The sequence below is a fragment of the Oncorhynchus mykiss genome, chromosome 1 (genome assembly GCF_057628025.1).
Source record: "Oncorhynchus mykiss isolate SJ-2025 chromosome 1, ASM5762802v1, whole genome shotgun sequence".
In the NCBI taxonomy this organism is placed as follows: Eukaryota; Metazoa; Chordata; class Actinopteri; order Salmoniformes; family Salmonidae; genus Oncorhynchus; species Oncorhynchus mykiss.
In genome coordinates, this window is record NC_143022.1 from 54,322,944 (window position 1) to 54,342,500 (window position 19,557).

The window sequence follows — 19,557 nt, forward strand, 5'->3', positions numbered from 1 at the left end:
GTGTTCTACGAATGAAGTACGGTGATTACAAACATTTGTGGGATGTGTCTCAGTGAACTGGGTTACTAGACTAAATGTGACAATGTGACTCTGAATAGGGAACTGAAAAGCGTCTGAAACTACATTATCGGGATTGACTTGATAGGAATGACACATCATGCGAATTCACTTTCTGATTGTTTTCAAGGTATAGGTGTGAGAGAGCCATACTACACACACTGTGGGGTTTTTTAAACCCTCACTGCTGGTCAATAAAAACAACTAAAGCTAATTAAGAGTCCAATCGACATTGAGCATTAAATATTATTTGAGACTGTCTATACCGCTTTTGACTATGAACAATTTGAATAGGTTTGTGCCAACTGTTTAAAGCAATATTCTGTATTCCGGCCAATCACACGGAGGATATTTTTATTATCCAATCAGAGAAATCAGTTTTTATCTTTTTTTTATTTTTTACACCTGCAACAGCCAGTCATTGAGTAGAAGTCTCTTGCCACCTATACGTTGAAGTATACGTGATAGAGGGATATGTCTTACTGTTATCGTTCTCTACTATATATTCTACATAAACGTTTTTTTCCACTCCCCAGTATTCCCAACTGATCAGCGTTCCGTCCTCTCCCACGGAAGAGCTAACGTTCCCGAATGCCGGAGCCGCTGGATGCACTGAGCACAAGAGAAGAAGACAGCAATGAAGCTTCAACAAAATCAGGAGTCTATTCACCTTCAGATGATGCACTCGCCGATAGCAGAATAATAGCTTGTGATTCAAATATTGACATCCGTCCATATCGCAACATACGTCTGTAGATCCAAAACAAAGCGAGACAGATTTCGATTTTCCATTCCAACTTCAATTACTCTCAGGGTCGATCAATAACCTTTACAGTTGCACTGTTGTTTATGAGCCTTTCAATCAAATGAAAACGCTAAAGCCTAAACATTTGTAATACACATTCTATAATACAATATGGATGATAACATCGACCCTTGTGAACCATCGATCAGAAGAGAAGCAATGATAAGATATACTATACAGCATGACTGGGAATGTGACAAGGTCTATAGCGGCTGTACCCTTGTGGAATGGGAGGTGTGCCGGAGGAGACCGTGCTACGGGAGGTGAGGGTTGGGTGTTCCCTGGAACAACATGGAGAGGAATAAGAAACATCACACAACACCACAGACAAAGACACACAACAGGCACGCCGCCGGCAGAGGTAGGCAACACAAACCACGCGGGCAAAGATCGGCGGTGAGGTTACACGGGCCCATTGGCATGCAGTGGGAGTGCAAACAGACAATCAGCATGTTTGAGGGGGGGGGGGGGTCAGTTTGAAGCAAGGTTCAAACACGCACAACGTCATGCACGGGACAGGCAGCACCAGCCGGACATAGAAATAGACATAGATCAGCAGTTGCAGGGGGAGAGGTAAAGTCTCCATTACGCAGTTAGTAAATCAGACTCTGAGGAGTCTTGAGTCTGTTGTGTGGCAAAAGGTGTTGCAGCAGCCAAAGATGCATCACATCATATTTGAATGTCTTTATCCAGCTACAGTGAGCTCCAAAAGTATTGGGACAGCGACCACATTTTTTTTGGAGGGGGGTTGTTTTGTCTTGTTAAAAAGGGGGGGAAAAAATGCTATTTTAACCTCTTTGCAATAAGGAATTGATACCAAAAGGGAAGTTTAAAGTGTTTATTAGCAAGGATGATCGTCAGCTGTATGCATACACATTCAGAAAGTATACATTCACAATCTTGTACTCTTCCCTCTTTTTAGTCAACACCCTCTTGTCGGTGGCACCTACCGATCTATACATTTTGTGACCCCAATGAGTTTCCCAAATATCTCCCCATGTGGAATGTTCATTTTCCTCCTTCTCAGAGATGCTTTGTTAATGAAGGCCCAGATCAGTATGAGGGGGTGTGCACGTTGACAACCACACCGACAGAGGGCTGACGCATTAGGACTTTGAGAGGGGAAAAGGGACACAAAAGGGGAGAAAGAGGACACAGAGGCCGATGATCTGACCCCTGAAGTCCCTCGATGTATCCGTGAGTGAGTCTCTGAGACGTCCAACTGAGCATGCTTTAATGTCAGTATAGAAGGTGCACAAGGGTAGAGGAGGAGCCAACTGTGTTTAACAAAGTGCAACTGGGACACAATCCACTATTGTTATTACAACTACTACACTGAGGTGATATCATGCTTTGGTACGATTCTGTACACATTTTCACATGCTAACCGGTGAAATGATTTTGTACATCCACAAAAAAACGACCTGCAGTACAAAACAGAGTACCATGCTTTATAAACAATTATAAACTGGGCGGTTCGAAGCCCCAGATGCTGATTGGCTGAAAGCCGTATACGACGGGTATGACAAAACATTTTCACTCTCCTAATTACGTTGGTAACCAGTTTATAATAGCAGTAAGGAACCTTGGGGTTTGTGGTACTGTATATGGCCAATATACCACGGCTAAAGGCTGTATCCAGGCACGACGCGTTGTATCGTGCATAAGAACAGCCCTTAGATATATTGGCCATTATACCACACCCCCTCAGGCCTTATTGCTTAAGTATAAAACACAATCTAGATGTTGGGGGATGACATTCCTGAGTTGACTTGAAGCATTCAAAATGGTTGACAGGTAACCCTCATAGGAATGGGGTTTTGCATTGATAGAAACTGACTACAGCTCAGGTTGTGACCATCGTCAACGCGTTAACACGTACCTTCGTCCATGATCGTTGCGGCTTCCTCTGTAACGACAGGCCCTGCTCCCTGGCCTGTTTTGGCATTGAAATAAAACTTGTAACGTGTGCTGTACTTGAGGTTAAGGAGCGTGACGGAGGTCTCGTTGGCTGGCAGGGCCAGCTCCTCCACCGGACCCAGGACGTCGGAGATATTGACTGGAAGAGCGGAAGAGGATGTGACAGGGGTGTAAGCAAGATGGGTGGAAGGGGGGGAAAAGGTGTAGTGAGAAGGGGCAGGTGGATGGATGGATGGATGGGAAGGTGAAAGAGGGGGCAAGGGCAGAGGTGTAGCAAGATAATGCGGGTCGAAAGGTGGGGGGGGTGGAGAGGTGGATGGAAGTGACATCAGATTATCCATCGCGCTGCGGGGTGGTTCTCAGTCTGTTCAACAATGTAGTTTCTAGCTATCACAGGCTCAACCCCTTGGTACATACACCTCGCAATAATACCAAATACATACGGTGCTAACCAGACATGTAAAGGAGGGCATACTGAACAGCAGACTGGACCACAAACTACAAGTAGAAAAGGTACTCCCTGGCTAAGACACTGCTAAGCTGTAGAGGTGCTCCCCCCGTCGAAGCTCTGGCGGAAACTAGCTCTCGATGCCTACTATGTTATCCCTGACCCAACCCTCCTACAGCCAAAACACAAGTAGAAGAGTATTGCTACGTAAGCTCACCGGTCTGATATTTGAGGGTGTAGCCGGTGAGGCGTCCGTTGCGGTCGTAGGGAGGGCCCCACTCCAGAGTGAGAGAGTCCAGGTTAGGGTTGGTGATCCTCAGGAAAGATGGCCGCCCAGGGACTGTAGAGCATGACAGGCACACAGTCAACAGCCGCACGCTGATTGTCCCCAAATGGCAATTCGTATGCGGCATAAAAGCATGAAAACAGACCCATCAACCCTAGCTGAATTGGACTTGACATGATACCCTCTATACGAATAGAATGTTGGCTCCTCCTACCTCCCTCAGGGGTCTCGAACTGCTGGTTGGAGCTGGCGGGGCCCTCCCCCTTGCCGTTGAAAACCCTGACGTTGAACAGGTAGAGGCTGTAGGGCTGCAGGCCTGGGAGCATGCCATGGCTCTTGTTCCCACTGAAGGTCAGGACTTGCTGCTCCACATGGTGGGGGTTGTGTTTGTGGAGACTCCGCTCACGCCAGTAGTACACCTGGTAGGACACAGAATGAGATACTTTCAATGGGGAATGATACAGAGCTGTGTATGCGTGCATGCGTGTGTGCGTGCGTGTGTGTGTGTACCTTGTATCCCTTAAGACGTCCCCGTACTGTCTTAGGAGGGACCGGCTCCCAGTGCACCTCAGCCAGACTGCTGTTCAACACGAGGACCTGGACATTGTCTGGTGCCTGCATCGGCACTGTGGAAGCAGAGGTTAGAGGGAGTGGAACACAGTTTTCAGGGAGCAGGACCCGATGGAGAAACTTCATTAAACCCACTGGTCTAGTTACAGTAACTAGTCACGGTACAGGTTAAAGGGAGAGATACTTGTTGTCTCTTTCGACAACTTTTAGTCTGGCAAGTCTCGCAAACAAGTACTGTATGGGTCGGTTTTCAAGACCAGGATCAAGCCTAGCCATGTACTAAAAATCATTTGCAATACAAAAAAATCTATTTAGAGCATGCTTTTAGTCCAGGACTATCCTAGGCTTAATCTGTGTTCAAAAAACTGGCCCGTAGTGTCTCCCTAAAATGCAAAGTTGAGTTGTGTGTTCCTCACAGTCCTCCCCGGAGTGCCCGGTGACCACAGCAGGCTCAGGTCCAATCCCGTAGTCGTTGATGGCTTGAACCTGGACCTCGTAGGGTGTGAAGGTGGGCGTGCCAGAGACCATGAACTTGGAGACGTTAGCCACGGTCACTGACGTCCACTCCTTGTCCACGTCCTTCTGTCTCCACATCACCTTATACTGCAGGCCTGGTCCGTTGGCCTGGTGACCTGACATTGGCTGCAGATAGGATGAGAGAAAGTGTTTAACCAAATTGTGATGACTGAATCCATCGCCCTTACATACACAATGATGCTTACCTTCCACGAGATCACAAGGTTGTCGTGTTCCGTTCCAAAGCCATCAACTCCACTGGGGTTCTCATCTGGAGCTAATGGGACGAAACAAAATGCCAAATCAACAGTATGCACAAATCTACATACTGTAAGTCAACACATTGCGCAATCAACCACATTAAGCAAGTAAATCCTACAGTCTGTACCTGAAGGGTTGGTCTTGTATACGCGGGAGGGCAAGGAGGGGTTGGAGAGGCCCACGGCATTGAGGGCCAGGACTCGGAAGGTGTAGTGGACATAAGGAGACAGCTTAAGGTGGGCCGTGGTCTTGGTGCCCGGAACCACAGTCAGGTTGTGCCAGTGGCCATGGTGGTGGAGAGAGTCTGAGTATTGGATCACAAACACTGGGGGGGGTAGAAAAGTGGTGAGCGATTGCAGAGAATGCAAGCCATGATTTTACACTCCAACCATTAGATTGTATTTGGAATTTATCAGCCAACTCCCGTCTTCGGAGTTAACAATCAAATGCAAATAGGCCGAAGCTCTCTGAGCGCATTCATATACCGGATAATTAACGAGAACATCCTGGAAGACCCTATACCCAAACCTGCACATTTTAAAAACCCATGAAATCCAATGTTGAAAACATATGACATGGGGTAGTGCTGTGCAAACATAACTAGAAAGTGCTCTGAGTGGTGCTAACCTCATTAAACACAGACTGAGTTCAACTAGCTAGAGTACACTCTCAGGATAATAACGATACTGTCACACCCTGACCATAGTTTGCTTTGTATGTTTCTATGTTTTGGTTGGTCAGGGTGTGATCTGAGTGGGCATTCTATGTTGGATGTCTTGTTTGTCTATTTCTATGTCTGGCCTGATATGGTTCTCAATCAGAGGCAGGTGTTAGTCATTGTCTCTGATTGGGAACCATATTTAGGTAGCCTGGGTTTCACTGTGTGTTTGTGGGTGATTGTTCCTGTCTCTGTGTTTGCACCAGAGAGGACTGTTTAGGTTTTCACTTTTCTTGTTTTGTTTAGTCTATTCATGTATAGCTGTCTTTATTAAAAACATGAGTAACCACCACGCTGCATTTTGGTCCGCCTCTACTTCACCTAAAGAGAACCGTTACAGATACAGTCAGCTTCGAGCTTCTGGGAGCTTCCGAGAGTAGGCCAGTAAGGTCATTAACAGACACACACGAACACACGCACACACATACTGTGAATAGGGCTGTTGTGTTCGTCTCCGGGTATCCAGGTGAGCTGGACACTCCTGGGCTTCTGGTCTGTCAGCTCCAGGTCAGTAGGAGGGTCTGGTTGTTCTGGAGAAGAAACACACAAGACGTGACGAGATAAATCAACTGGGTTTAGAACGGTGCATTGGAATAGCACTTTAATGGCACAGCAGCAACGCCAAGACTCAATTATTTTGGATAAAGATAAAGCAGCATGCGCCCTCGGGCTGGATGGATGGAGACGATGACGCATTTCAGAAGGACCCCACTGTGTGACGGGATGGAGAGGGAGGTCAAATGATCTTAGCATTCAAAGGCACTGCTAGTTACTTCACACTCACAACCTAGGAGTTTGAATTGCACCACATTGGTCACGTATCTACTCAACACATGCAAAACAGCATGAGCGTTCGGACATACGCCGGAGAACAAAAATCTGCAAACCGCATCGACAGTAAGACTGAAATCCAAAAAAAGGCCATGAAACATGGTGGTTAAATCAAAAATGATAGTCCCTTCCGTCCGCCCATCAGTCCAGGGTCTGGTGACATTACAAACAAACAGAATAGATGATCACATCTGCGAGCAGCGGAGCATGCTTGAGTTTGCAGACCAGACTGACAGATCCCCCCACACACACACAAGCGTGGAAGCATAGCTTAAGCACCCGCTTGTGTGTGATGCTGCTTTACCGTAGACTATAGCTGGAGTAGGAGCTGCCTCTGCCAGGTAGGAGGGCAGGTAGGAGTGAAGTAGGGGGGTCAGCGGTTAGTGGTACAATAAGACAGACCACCTTCTCTCTCACTGGGTATTATTTCACATTTAGGATAGAATCATGTTCTTTTCCGCAAAAACACTAACCCATACTCTTTAACAGAAATGATGTTATACTTCAAGGAAGGTAAAGAAGAACACCCAGTTACACTTGTACTTTAAGGAAGGATTCACAAAAGCATGTGGAGGTTGTTCGTATGAGAGAGTGAACATACCGACAACAGTGAGCTCAGCGCTAGCAGAGTCCTGGTCCAGAGTAGTGATCATGATGCAGGTGTAGGTTCCTGCGTCATTCTCTGTCACGTCTGTTATGGTCAGGCTGTCAGAGTCCACCACAAACCTGGGAAGACATAGTCAATGTCAGTCAGTTTATTGCCTCCTCTTATGGCCTCTTAAGTTAGTGTACAACCCTTTTGTTTGGGTTGATTTGTGTGTTTTGCGTATGAAGTCGGGATGATTAGCCTTGATGGAATAACGGATCAACTAAAATACTGTCACAAGAGGAGACATAATATGAAGCTAGGATTGACTGTTGTAGATATAATTGCATGGTGCTCTATGTTGGAAAATGTGTGTTTGACCTCTCGTCGTCGGGTAGTTCTCCGTTGTCTTTGACCCAGGTCATGGTAGGGATGAGGGAGGGGTCGTGTTTTACTTTACACTCAAACACCACGTTCCTGTTCCTCTGCACCACCTTGTACTCCGGCTGCTTCAGGATACGCGTGGGCTCTGAGGGGAGAAGGGGTCAGGAAACTCAGTAACAGAGAGCGCAGTGAGTTCAGTCAAAGGGGTAAGTTGAGCCTCCCTTGTTTCTAGGAAACCATAAACCAAAATTAATCATTTGACAAAATAGTTAGGAAGAGGTCATCATTTCATGTCAACCAAGAAACCACATGGAAAAAGTGGTAAGCAAGTTAAGACCAATTTTTAAAAATTTTCACCAAGTCAGGTGAATTTATTGTGTTCAGGTTTCATTATACTTGTATTTGAACCAAAGTAGATATTCAAGATTGTTCAATACATCAGTTGGGGTCTCTATAAGCTTCCATACGAGGTCCTAAACCGAGCATGTAAGTGCATCCTTGTAACTCTGAGGGCTAATATCGTCAAAATGTTTGCTTTGGGGTAAGTTAAACCAATATGCTTAAAATTATTAAAAGACAAAAAAGTGATTGTGACTGTGTTGAATTGTGTTTGGGAAAAAAGATAGACATTGTTTTAAAAAGATAGTGGTAATATTCATTCAGTACAGACATTTGTAGGTGTCTTAACTTACACTGTCCCGCGGCTCAATTTACCCCATGCTCGGGTTAAGTTGTACCAAGAGAACACTTTTTTTGGACAAATGTTTACATCAATTCTAATTATTTCCAGGGAAACACAACATCCTAAAATATATTTAGATAACCTACAGTTGAAGTCGGACATTTACATACACTTAGGTTGGAGACATTAAAACTAGTTTTTCAACATCTCCAAAAATGTCTTGTTAACAATCTATAGTTTTGGCAAGTGGGTTAAGACATCTACTTTGTTCATGACACAAGTAATTTATCCAAAAATGGTTTACAAACAGATTATTTAACTTATAATTCACTGTATCACAATTCCAGTGGGTCAGAAGTTTACATACACCAAGTTGACTGTGCCTTTGAACAGCTTGGAAAATTCCAGAAAATTATGTTATAGCTTTAGAAACTTCTGATATGCTAATTGACATCGTAAGAGTCAATTGGAGGTGTACCTGTGGATGTATTTCAAGGCCTACCTTCAAACTCAGTGCCTCTTTGCTTGACATTATGGGAAAATCTAAAGAAATCAGCCAAGACCTCAGAAAAGAATTGTGACCTCCACAAGTCTGGTTCATCCTTTGGAGCAATTTACAAATGCCTGAATGTACCACGTTCATCTGTACAAACAATAGTACGCAAGTATAAACACCATGGGACCACGCAGCCATCATACTGCTCAGGAAGGAGACACGTTCTGTCTCCTAGAGATGAATGTACTTTGGTGCGAAAAGTGCAAATCAATCCCAGAACAACAGCAAAGGACCTTGTGAAGATGCTGGAGGAAACAGGTACAAAAGTATCAATATCCACAGTAAAACGCCCTATATTGACATAACGTGAAAGGCCGCTCACCAAAACCGCCATAAAAAAAGCCAGACTATGGTTTGCAACTGCACATGGGAACAAAGAGCATACTTTTTGGAAAAATGTCCTCTGGTCTGATGGCCATAATGACCATCGTTATGTTTGGAGAAAAAAGTGTGAGGCTTGCAAGCCGAAGAACACCATTCCAAACGTGAATCACAGGGGAGGCAGCATCATGTTGTGGGGGTGCTTTGCTGCAGGAGGGACTGTTGCACTTCACAAAATAGATGACATCATGAGGAAAGAAAATGATGTGGATAGATTGAAGCAACATCTCAAGACATCAGTCAGGAAGTTAAAGCTTGGTCGCAAATGGGTCTTCCAAATGGACAATGACCCCAAGCATACTTCCAAAGTTGTGGCAAAATGGCTTAAGGACAACAAAGTAAAGATATTCGAGTGGCAATCACAAAGCCCTGACGTCAATCCCATAGAAAATTTGTGGGCAGAACTGAAAAAGCATGTGCGAGCAAGGAGGCCTACAAACCTGACTCAGTTACACCAGCACCAAAATCCACCCAACTTATTGTGGGAAGCTTGTGGAAGGCTACCTGAAACATTTGACCCACGTTAAACAATTTAAAGGCAATGCTACCAAATACTAATTGAGTGTATGTAAACTTCTGATCCACTGGCAATGTGATGAAATACACAAATAAAAGCTGAAATTAATCATTATCTCTACTATTATTCTGACATTTCACATTCTTCAAATAAAGTGGTAATCCTAACTGACCTAAAACAGGGAGTTTTTACTCTGATTAAATGTCAGGAATTGTGGAAAAACTGAATTTAAATGTAGTCGGCTAAGGTGCATGTAAACCTCCGGCTACAACTAACTGTATGTTAGAAAGAATACTACATTTCCCTTGACAGAGTAATGCTGAATGTAAAACAGGGCTCAGCTTACCCCACTCGCCCCTAAAGGATGAACCAAAGCTTGTCCAGCTATTATACATTCTTTACTGTAACCGTCCTTCAGGAATGATGTCAAAGTATGACAAATATTTTTCAGCAACTCTTGGAAGTCTGTTTCAAAAAAAGCTAAATAACAAAGGCATAAAAACAGACAGAGGAGACAGGGTGTTTTGTGGTCATCCCAGGCTCTCACCTTTGACCTCAAGATAGACGTGGTTCTCAGAGATGCCCAGAGAGTTCCTGGCCACACAAGTGTACTTCCCACTGTTGAGGGCCTGGGCCACGTGTATCTCCAGAGTCCCGTTCTCATGCAGCACATAGGGGTCCCCGTCCAGGGTGCTGGACCTGCTGTCCTTAAACCTGACAGGGGAACCACAGGCTATGAGCTTCTAAGCTGGGAACACATTTGACTGCGTCAAATATTTTCCAACCTTCTCCCACCCCCTCCCCTTCCTCATCACGGATTTAACAATAGTGGAAACGTTGAGAGAAGGGTGGAGAATCTGGATGTCGTCTCCTAAGAATTCAAATGGGCCATGAACTCACCATGTTATTTTGGGGATGGGCGAGCCGAAGGAGGAACAGTCCAGTAAGGCGCGGCTGTTCCTGATCACCTGGTAGACCTTGTTCGCTGGTGTCAGGACTCTGGGTGTTTCAGCTATGGAGACAACAAATGCTTCATGATAAACCACGTCACAACAATACTGAGTACTGAGTTCATGCAGTGTCGATCACATCATGATGCACTCCGATGCAGAGGCAGAAAAGGGCCCTGCGTTCTCAATTCAAGTATGTGCCGACTCACAGAGAACGTTGACGAAGGCATTGGACAGCAGATATCCATATTCATTGGAGGCGTGGCACTGATAGACTGCGCTGGATCCAGTCTGAACTTCCTCGAAGATGATGGTGTCGCCCTCCACCTTCCTACTAGGGTCCTTAGGTGAATCTATCAAAGGATCAAAAACAAGTGTCAAACGTGTCGTCATAAACCTACAAAATGATTCACTTGTCTGAACGTCACATTGGCACATACAATGACTTAACCGCAAGTATTTGGGGAAATATACTTTTAGTGTCTGTGCACAGTGAGGGCACCGTACGAGACATAGGCAAGGCCACTCAATCAATCGATCAATGAATCAATCAATCAATACTGAGTACTCACTTTCTATGGGGATTCCGTTCATGGCCCAGGTGATGGTGGGTTTGGGGGTACCGCTGGCCCTGCAGATCAAATTACCCCTCTCTCTGGGAGCCAGCACCAGGTTTCTGGGGGTACTGATCCAGTACGGGGCCGCTGGGAGGGGAACAGGGGAGCACAAGGCAAGCCGATGGTCGGGCTATTGATTACCTCACGTCACAAAGGGTCAGCAACAATGGCACAGTGAACAATATCGAAAGCCAGGCAACCGGTTAATGACTGAATCCCCTGCTCCAGATAACACCATTTAAACATCTATATAGGAGATAGATAGGCAGCATCGAAGCCCAGAAGGCAGGTAGACCAAGTCAGCCGTGCGTTCCCGACCGATTTCAGCCCTGCTCATCGCCGACTGTTGTCTTGTGGTGTTATTGAACAGCATAGTGAAAAGCAGACAGGAAAAGTAGGACGACCGCAAGTCACAAGAGCGGTGGGTTGAATTCTAACCCGTGGCCGCTTTGCTATAGGCTACACGCGTGCCAGCCAGTCAGTGGCACTAACTGCTAAGTCACATGACAAACCTTTGACGGTGACGCGGATGGTGTGGTGTACGGAGGCCAGGCGGTTGCGGGCGGTGCAGCGGTACTCTCCGGCGTCCGCCTCAGACACGTCAACAATGCGCAGTGTCTTCTGGAAGTGCAGGAAGGAGGTCCGCTTGGCAGGGAACTCCCCGCTCACCTTACTCCATGAGACCTCTGGAGTGGGTCTGGAGGGGGGAGGAGAGGGAGGGTGGGAGGGGAAAGAGACAGATGGAGAACACATAAGAAATTTCCAGTGAAATTCTCCCCCCCCCCCTCCTTCTGCTTTCAGAACAGCCTCAATATGTCGGGGCATGTCGATTACGGCAGTCTTCCGCACCTCTCTGATTCAGAGGGGGTTAAATGCTGAAGACATTTCAGTTGAAACGCATTCAGTAGTACAACAGACTAGGTATCCCCCTTTCCCTTTTCCCTTTCTACAAGGTGTCGAAAGCGTTCCACAGGGATGCTGGGCCATGTTGACTCCAATGCTTCCCACAGTTGTGTCAAGTTGGCTGGATGCCCTTTGGGTGGTAGACCATTCCTGACACACACAGGAAACTGAAAAAACCCAGCAGCGTTGCAGTTGTTGACACAAACCGGTGCGCCTGGCACCTACAGCAATAAACCCCGTTCAAAGACATGTCAAATCTTTTGTCTTGCCCATTCACCCTCTGACTGGCACACATACCCAATCCAAGTCTCAACTGTCTCGAGGCTTAAAGATCCTTCTTTTACTTATCTCCTCCCATTCATCTCCACTGATTGAAGTGGATTTAACAAGTGACATCAATAAGGGACCGTAGCTTTTACCTGGATTCACCAGGTCAGTCTATGTCATGGAAAGAGCATCATGTTTTGTACAGCCAGTGTATAAGCACACATACAAAATGGTATAATGCATTAATAGTATAGGTATTTAAATAAAACAACATAATACAGGTCAAACAAAATGGACATTTTCTCGTTGACACTGTGTCCTTACAGTCCCTCAGCGATACACTCCAACTCCAGGACCTGTCCTCTCAGCACCATCTTGGAGCTGCTGGAGCCAGACGGAATCAGGAAGGTGGGTCTCCTCTCCTCCGCCGAGCCATCTGCAGCCACAGGGGGAGGGGTCAGAGACACAGTAGGTCACAACAAGACTTCTACTGTTCTATCTATTCTATTTCTATGGTTCCTCTACCACAGTCAGTGCTGAGCCACGGTGGAGGACCAGGTCAGGGCTCACACACTCAAAACCCAGCAATTGACTTTCAAAGGTGATTCCTGTTTGAGCAGGGTTTTTAGTGAACCTGATCTCCGCAAGCATACACGAAATTGCCTTTAATTAAAAGTCTATCGCTGCGTGCAGGTGTTGGATTGAATCCTTGCCTTCATCACTTACTGTGAAAGTGCTCATTGGTCGAGGGGTACTAAGAGGCGGTATACAGTTCTAGAACATGTATTTTCCTATGCAGTTATAACAGTAAACTACTTTCTAGTAGTGTAAGATAAGGATAACAAATACGTCGAGGACAATCAAAAGGGTTATTGGTGGTTATGATTTCATGCGTTCAACGAATGGTGCTTGTGATTGGGGCAATGATGATACATGTCGACATTAATTGAGGTGCATCGCAAGCATTACTTTGAGAATCGACTCTTTCCGAATTGGCTTGGATGTGGCCTCCTGACAAAATCACTGACTGTATCTATTCACAAGACATGTATCTTCAGGGTACCAGACAGACAGACACACAGGAAGTGATGCTTTTACAAACAATGAGAAATGAACTGATAGGAAATGAAAGATCGTTTTAAAAGTGGATTGGGGGGAAAGAATTAGGTCGGCTGGGTGTAAAATAATAGAACAACAAACTGTGGTGTTGGTAGTGGTTGGAACATTCACAGTTTGGAAGCTGTCAATCTACTTTGCTCTAATTCAATACATTACTATAATAGAGAGAAAGCTTTTTTTTTAAAAGTAGTCTACTGAATAAAATATATATTGTTATTTGTCCATTTACAAGATACACTACGTGACCAAAGGTATGTGGACACCTGCTCGTTGAACATCTCATTCCTAAATCATATGGGCATTAATATGGAGTTGGTCCCCCGTTTGCTGCTGAACAGTCTCCACTCTTCTGGGAAGGCTTTCCACTAGATGTTGGAACATTGCTGCGGGGACTTGCTTCCATTCAGCCACAAGAAACAGAAACAGCCTTCCCCAAACTGTTGCCACAAAATTGAAAGCACAGAATCGTCTAAAATGTAATTGTATGCTGTAGCGTTAAAATTATCCTTCACTGGAACTAATGGGCCTAGCCCGAACCTTGAAAAACAGCCCTAGACCATTATTCCTCCTCCACCAAACTTTACAGTTGGCCCTATGCATTGGGGCAGGTAGCGTTCTCCTGGCATCCGCCAAACCCAGATTCATCTGTCGGACTACCAGACGGTGAAGTGTGATTCATCCCTTCAGAGAACGCGTTTCCACTGCTCCAGACTCCAGAGCATTGTGCATGGCTATCCTAGGCTTGTGTGCCATGGAAACCCATTTCATGAAGCTCCCGACAAACAGATCTTGTGCTGCCGTTACTTCCAGAGGCAGTTTGGAACTCGGTTGTGAGAATTGCAACCGAGGACAGAAGATTATTACATGCTACGTGCTTCAGCACTAGGTGGTCCCATTCTGTGAGCTTGTGTGGCTTACCACTTAGCGGCTGAGCCGTTGTCGCTCCTAGATGTTTCCACTTGACAATAACAGCACTTACAGTTGACCGGGGCAGCTCTAGCAGGGCAGAAATTTGACGAACTGACTTGTCGGAAAGGTGGCATCCAATGACGGTGCCATGTTGACAGTCACTGAGCATTTCAGTACGGGACATTCTACTGTCAATGTTTGTCTATGGAGATTGCATGGCTGTGCGCTCGATTGTATACACCTGTCAGCAACGGGTGTGGCTGAAACAGCCCGAATCCACAAATTTGAAGGGCTGTCCACATACTTTTGGCCATGGTGTGTATGAGGATGGCAAAGGTTAGAACCATCATGCAATGGTTCAGCATTTGGAATGGTGCTAATAAATAGTTGCTGTCGAAAAGAAAGTAGTCTCTCACAAAATGTGAGTTCTAGTATTGGTTTACTACTACGGGAAAGGGTATCACTAGGGTAAAGGGTTAACGCTAGTTATGTGTTTGATTGCTAATATTGGTTCCCTACTAACGTAGGGACAAATCACTAGGGAAAAGGTTAAAGGGTTACTGTAATGTTAGAGGTCGGTATCTAGTTGGTTGATTACTACGGGAGGAGGGTGACCACTAGGGGGTACCAAAACTCACCACTAAGAAAATCAGTTTCATTGTACAAAGCAGCAACAGTCTCATTGATTGCATCCACTGTAACACAACAGGAAATAATCAAACATGCCACATGTTGAAATCGAGTGATGTAAAAAAAAAAAGCAGTAAAGGGAATGGACAAAATTAACATACATGCTTGATTCTAAAGTCAAACCGTGTGAACGGAACAAAATACTGGATACTGATCATACATAAAAAGTATACAGTTGAAGTCGGAAGTCTACATACACTTAGGTTGGAGTTATTAAAACGAGTTTTTCGACCACTCCACAAATGTCTTGTGGAGTGGTTGAAAAACTATAGTTTTGGCATGTTGGTTAGGACATCTACCTTGTACATGACACAAGTCATTTTTCCAACAATTGTTTTTAGACAAATTATTTCACTTATAATTCACTGTATCACAATTCCAGTGGGTCAGAAGTTTACATACACTAAGTTGACTGTGCCTTTAAACAGCTTGGAAAATTCCAGAAAATTATGTCATGGTTTTAGAAGCTTCTGATAGGCTAATTCACTTCATTTGAGTCAATTGGAGGTGTACCTGTGGATGTATTTCAAGGCCTACCTTCAAACACAGTGCCTCTTTGCCTAACATTATGGGAAAATCAAAAGAAATCAGCCAAGACCTCAGAAAAAAAATTGTAGACCTCCACAAGTTTGGTTCATCCTTGGGAGCAATTTCCAAACGCCTGAAGGTACCACGTTCATCTGTACAAACAATAGTACGCAAGTATAAACACCATGGAACCATGCAGCCATCATACCGCTCAGGAAGGAGACACGTTCTGTCTCCTAGAGATGAACGTACTTTGGTGCAAAAATTGCAAATCAATCCCAGAACAAAAGCAAAGGACCTTGTGAAGATGCTGGAGGAAACAGGAACAAAAGTATCTATATCCACAGTAAAACAAGTCCTATGTTGACTTAACCTGAAAGGCTGCTCAGCAAGGAAGAGGCCACTGCTCCAAAACCACCATAAAAAAAAGCCTGACTACGGTTTGCAACTTCACATGGGGACAAAGAGCATACTTTTTGGAAAAATGTCCTCTAGTCTGATGGCCATAATGACCATTGTTATGTTTGGAGAAAAAATGGTGAGACTTGCAAGCCGAAGAACACCATCCCAACCGTGAAGCACGGGGGTGGCAGCATCATGTTGTGGGGGTGCTTTGCTGCAGGAGGGACTGGTGCACTTCACAAAATAGATGGCATCATGAGGGAGTAAAATTATGTGGATATATTGAAGCAACATCTCAAGACATCTCAGTCAGGAAGTTAAAGCTTGGTCGCAAATGGGTCTTCCACATGGACAATGACTCCAAGCATACTTCCAAAGTTGTGGCAAAATTACTTAAGGACAACAACGTCAGGGTATTGGAGTGGCCATCACAAAGCCCTAACCTCAATACTATAGAAAATTTGTGGGCAGAACTGAAAAAGCGTGTGCGAGGAAGGAGGCCTACAAACCTGACTCAGTTACACCAGCTCTGTCACGAGGAATGGGCCAAAAAACACCCAACTAATTTTGGGAAGCTTGTGGAAGGCCACCCGAAACGTTGGACCCAAGTTGAACAATTTAAAGGCAATGCTACCAAATACTAATTGAGAGTATGTAAACTTCTGACCCACTGGGAATGTGATGAAAGAAATAAAAGCTGAAATAAATCATTCTCTCGACTATTATTCTGACATTTTACATTCTTAAAATAAAGTGGTGATCCTAACTGACCTAAGACAGGGAATTTTTACTAGGATTATATGTCAGGAATTGTGAAAGACAAGAAAAGAAAGAAAGAAAGTTTAAATGTGTTTGGCTAAGGTGTATGCAAACTTCTGACTTCAACTGTAGATATTGGTCATCAAACCTTGTCTGTGAATCTGGCCTGGACAACTTGGCATCATGACAATCAGTCAGTAGTAAAATCGTAAACTGTATGAGAAAGCCTTTTGTTGTTGAGAGTGTACACGATACAGTGCAGTCATGAAAGCAGAGGCTTCACAAAATCAGTTAACTTAGTGGTGGGGCTACATTGCACGTAACGCAGAGAATAACCTAGAAGGTATTTTACCATGTGTCTTTTCATCATAATGACCACTAGACTACTACTGGCGACGCTGCGGTTGGGATCAGAGATAGGAAACACAGTTTCCCTCCAACCCAAACTGACACACACATTCAGGGCGCAAGCACATTCACACCCACACGCAAGAAAACACACATGCTCGCATTCACTGGTGCGCACGTGAGCACACGCACACACTTACGGTTGAGCACTGTGACGGTGATGGGTTGTTTCTGCTGGATGGTCTGCGTGTGGGGGAAGCGGGCGTAACAGATGTAGTCGTTCCTCGAGTCCTCCTTCAGGACGTTGGAGAAGTACAGGTCTCCATTCAACGCCTGGGACACACGGCTGCTCTGAGGCAGCCTCTGGAAGTCTAAGGGAGGAGAGGAGAGATGTGTTGAAGTCAAAAGGGAGAGACATGTTTTAAGGCCTGGGATATCCCAATGATCTGAGTCAGTCTCTGGGAGACTGGGCAAGAGTGGCAATTAGGAGGAATGTCGGTGAGCAACAATTTTGAGACTTTAGTAAAATATCTCATTTAATTTCATCATTTACAAGCAAAGAACCCAGAAAGAAACAGGACAGAAGATATAAGATTTCCCCATTCAGAAACTTGGGTGTGTGCATTTCTCCTTCTCTATGTACAGTACGTAGCTAACAAATAGCATGCAACTTACTGATGTTCATCCAGAAGATGATGGGAGGGGGCAGGCCGGCAGGGGGCCGGCACTGTAGCACCAGAGACACGCCCTCCTGAACGATGATCGGCTCGTTTCTTTCCTTCGACCACAAGGGGGACCCTGAAGAGGTGGAGAGGAACACACCTCATAAGTTAGATAGCCCAAATACACATGAGGAAAACTGTGGATTCTAGTCATCGAATGTCACCAAAAGGTCTGAGAGAATAAGGGGACATGGAGTTCTGGCTATATGGAATGAATGAGTTCTAGCTACATGGAAGTAGTGAGTTCTAGATACATGGAAGGAATGAGTTCTGGCTACATGGAAGTAGTGAGTTCAAGCTACGTGGGAGGAATGAGTTCTAGCTACATGGAAGGAATGAGTTCTAGCTACATGGAAGGAATGAGTTCTAGCTACATGGAAGTAGTGAGTTAAAGCTACATGGAAGTAGTGAGTTAAAGCTACATGGACGGAATGAGTTCTAGCTACATGGAAGGAATGCGTTCTAGCTACATGGAAGGAATGAGTTCTAGCTACATGGAAGGAATGCGTTCTAGCTACATGGAAGGAATGGGTTCTAGCTACATGGAAGGAATGCGTTCTAGCTACATGGAAGGAATGAGTTCTATCTACATAGAAGGAATGAGTTCTAGCTACATGGAAGTAATAAGTTCTAGCTACATGGAAGGAATGAGTTCTAGCTACATGGAAGTAATGAGTTCTAGCTACATGGAAGGAATGAGTTCTAGCTACATGGAAGGAATGAGTTCTAGCTACATGGAAGGAATGAGTTCTAGCTACATGGAAGGAATGAGTTCTAGCTACATGGAAGGAATGAGTTCTAGCTACATGGAAGGAATGAGTTCTAGCTACATGGAAGGAATGAGTTCAAGCTACTAAATCGCATCAAGCTAAAGGTGAAATAGGTGTATCCAGGTAACCATTATTATCATGCTGTCTTTCCACATGTTACCTTTTCCTTCCATGAAGAGAGCATTGATGATGGAAAATACATCTTATTTGTGTCAAGAAAAGAGAGAAGAAAGATTGAAGGGTCACAAATCAGAGACACATCAGAGATGAGCTCAGTGGAGAATAGAGTGAGATATCGGAGACAGAATGGTGAAAGGCCCAGAGAGAGTAAGAGAGAGCTGGAGAGAGAGGGAAGAAAATGAGAGAGGGAGAGAGGGAGACAGACAGAAAATGACGTTGAAAAGGTGAAAGCGATAACACATCTTAGAGACGCTTACTGGACTGTCTGATGACGATATTGTTTGATACTGCAGTCCCATGTTCGTTCCTGGCCGTACACTGGTACACCCCCTCATATGACTCAACCTTCTCTCCACTGATGTCCACCACCAGGGTGCCAGAGTGGGGTCGCATTGTGACCTTGGGGTCCTGGTCAATGTCAAAGTGGGTCCCGTTCCTGGTCCACGAGAAGCTGTAAGTGGGTTGATGTCAACGTTAAGTGAACATCTAAATCCCTTTATCTGTCATTGTAGCACAGAGTATTTTATATAGCTAATAAATTGGCTAAGCAGTATATCTGTTCGGGATTTAGCCGACTACTCTGTCATTTGACACAAGTGCGAGCGGTACAACAACTGGCTTTGTGTGGGTGTGCACGTATACATGCGTATGTGTGTGTGTGTGTGTGTGTGTGTGTGTACCTGGGATGCGGCTTCCCCTTGGCATCACAGTGGATGACGATGTTCTCCCGAGGGTCGATGATGAAATCCTTGGGAGACTGGTGGGTTATGGTTGGTGGCTGCGGCACTACGGCAAGCACAGAGGGACACAGTCATATCAATCCCTGCCCTTCCTGCAGAGCTAAGTTTTCAACTGTTATTGATCAAGCACACAGC

At 45.0% G+C, this 19,557-nt stretch overlaps 1 protein-coding gene and 1 long non-coding RNA gene across 36 annotated transcripts in view; one reads left to right on the forward strand and one right to left on the reverse strand.

Moving 5' to 3' along the window:
* Positions 1-19,557, forward strand: part of LOC149985565 (uncharacterized) — a 191,236-nt gene that overhangs the window by 58,419 nt on the left and 113,260 nt on the right. The gene's annotated exons all lie outside the window — the stretch shown is intronic.
* The window catches only part of LOC110524680 (neuronal cell adhesion molecule), a 112,355-nt gene that overhangs the window by 7,344 nt on the left and 85,454 nt on the right, over positions 1-19,557 (reverse strand). For 4 of the 34 annotated variants that reach the window (XM_036979692.2, XM_036979679.2, XM_036979695.2 and 1 more), the window contains 24 exons: positions 19,363-19,468; positions 18,940-19,133; positions 17,686-17,808; positions 17,211-17,381; positions 14,922-14,978; positions 12,580-12,691; positions 11,598-11,782; positions 11,041-11,172; positions 10,678-10,821; positions 10,419-10,530; positions 10,066-10,232; positions 7,380-7,527; positions 7,014-7,138; positions 6,717-6,746; positions 6,010-6,111; positions 4,991-5,188; positions 4,809-4,879; positions 4,503-4,728; positions 4,027-4,142; positions 3,731-3,935; positions 3,448-3,570; positions 2,745-2,921; positions 1,081-1,143; positions 541-669 (listed from right to left, as the gene is read on the reverse strand). In XM_036979692.2, coding sequence (XP_036835587.2) covers positions 541-669; positions 1,081-1,143; positions 2,745-2,921; positions 3,448-3,570; positions 3,731-3,935; positions 4,027-4,142; positions 4,503-4,728; positions 4,809-4,879; positions 4,991-5,188; positions 6,010-6,111; positions 6,717-6,746; positions 7,014-7,138; positions 7,380-7,527; positions 10,066-10,232; positions 10,419-10,530; positions 10,678-10,821; positions 11,041-11,172; positions 11,598-11,782; positions 12,580-12,691; positions 14,922-14,978; positions 17,211-17,381; positions 17,686-17,808; positions 18,940-19,133; positions 19,363-19,468 — 3,216 coding nt within the window. Of the gene's footprint in view, positions 1-540; positions 670-1,080; positions 1,144-1,686; positions 2,922-3,447; positions 3,571-3,730; positions 3,936-4,026; positions 4,143-4,502; positions 4,729-4,808; positions 4,880-4,990; positions 5,189-6,009; positions 6,112-6,716; positions 6,747-7,013; positions 7,139-7,379; positions 7,528-10,065; positions 10,233-10,418; positions 10,531-10,677; positions 10,822-11,040; positions 11,173-11,597; positions 11,783-12,579; positions 12,692-14,921; positions 14,979-17,210; positions 17,382-17,685; positions 17,809-18,939; positions 19,134-19,362; positions 19,469-19,557 lie in introns of those variants that run through there. The other 30 variants (XM_090233706.1, XM_036979709.2, XM_090233702.1 and 27 more) reach the window with 12 other exon arrangements.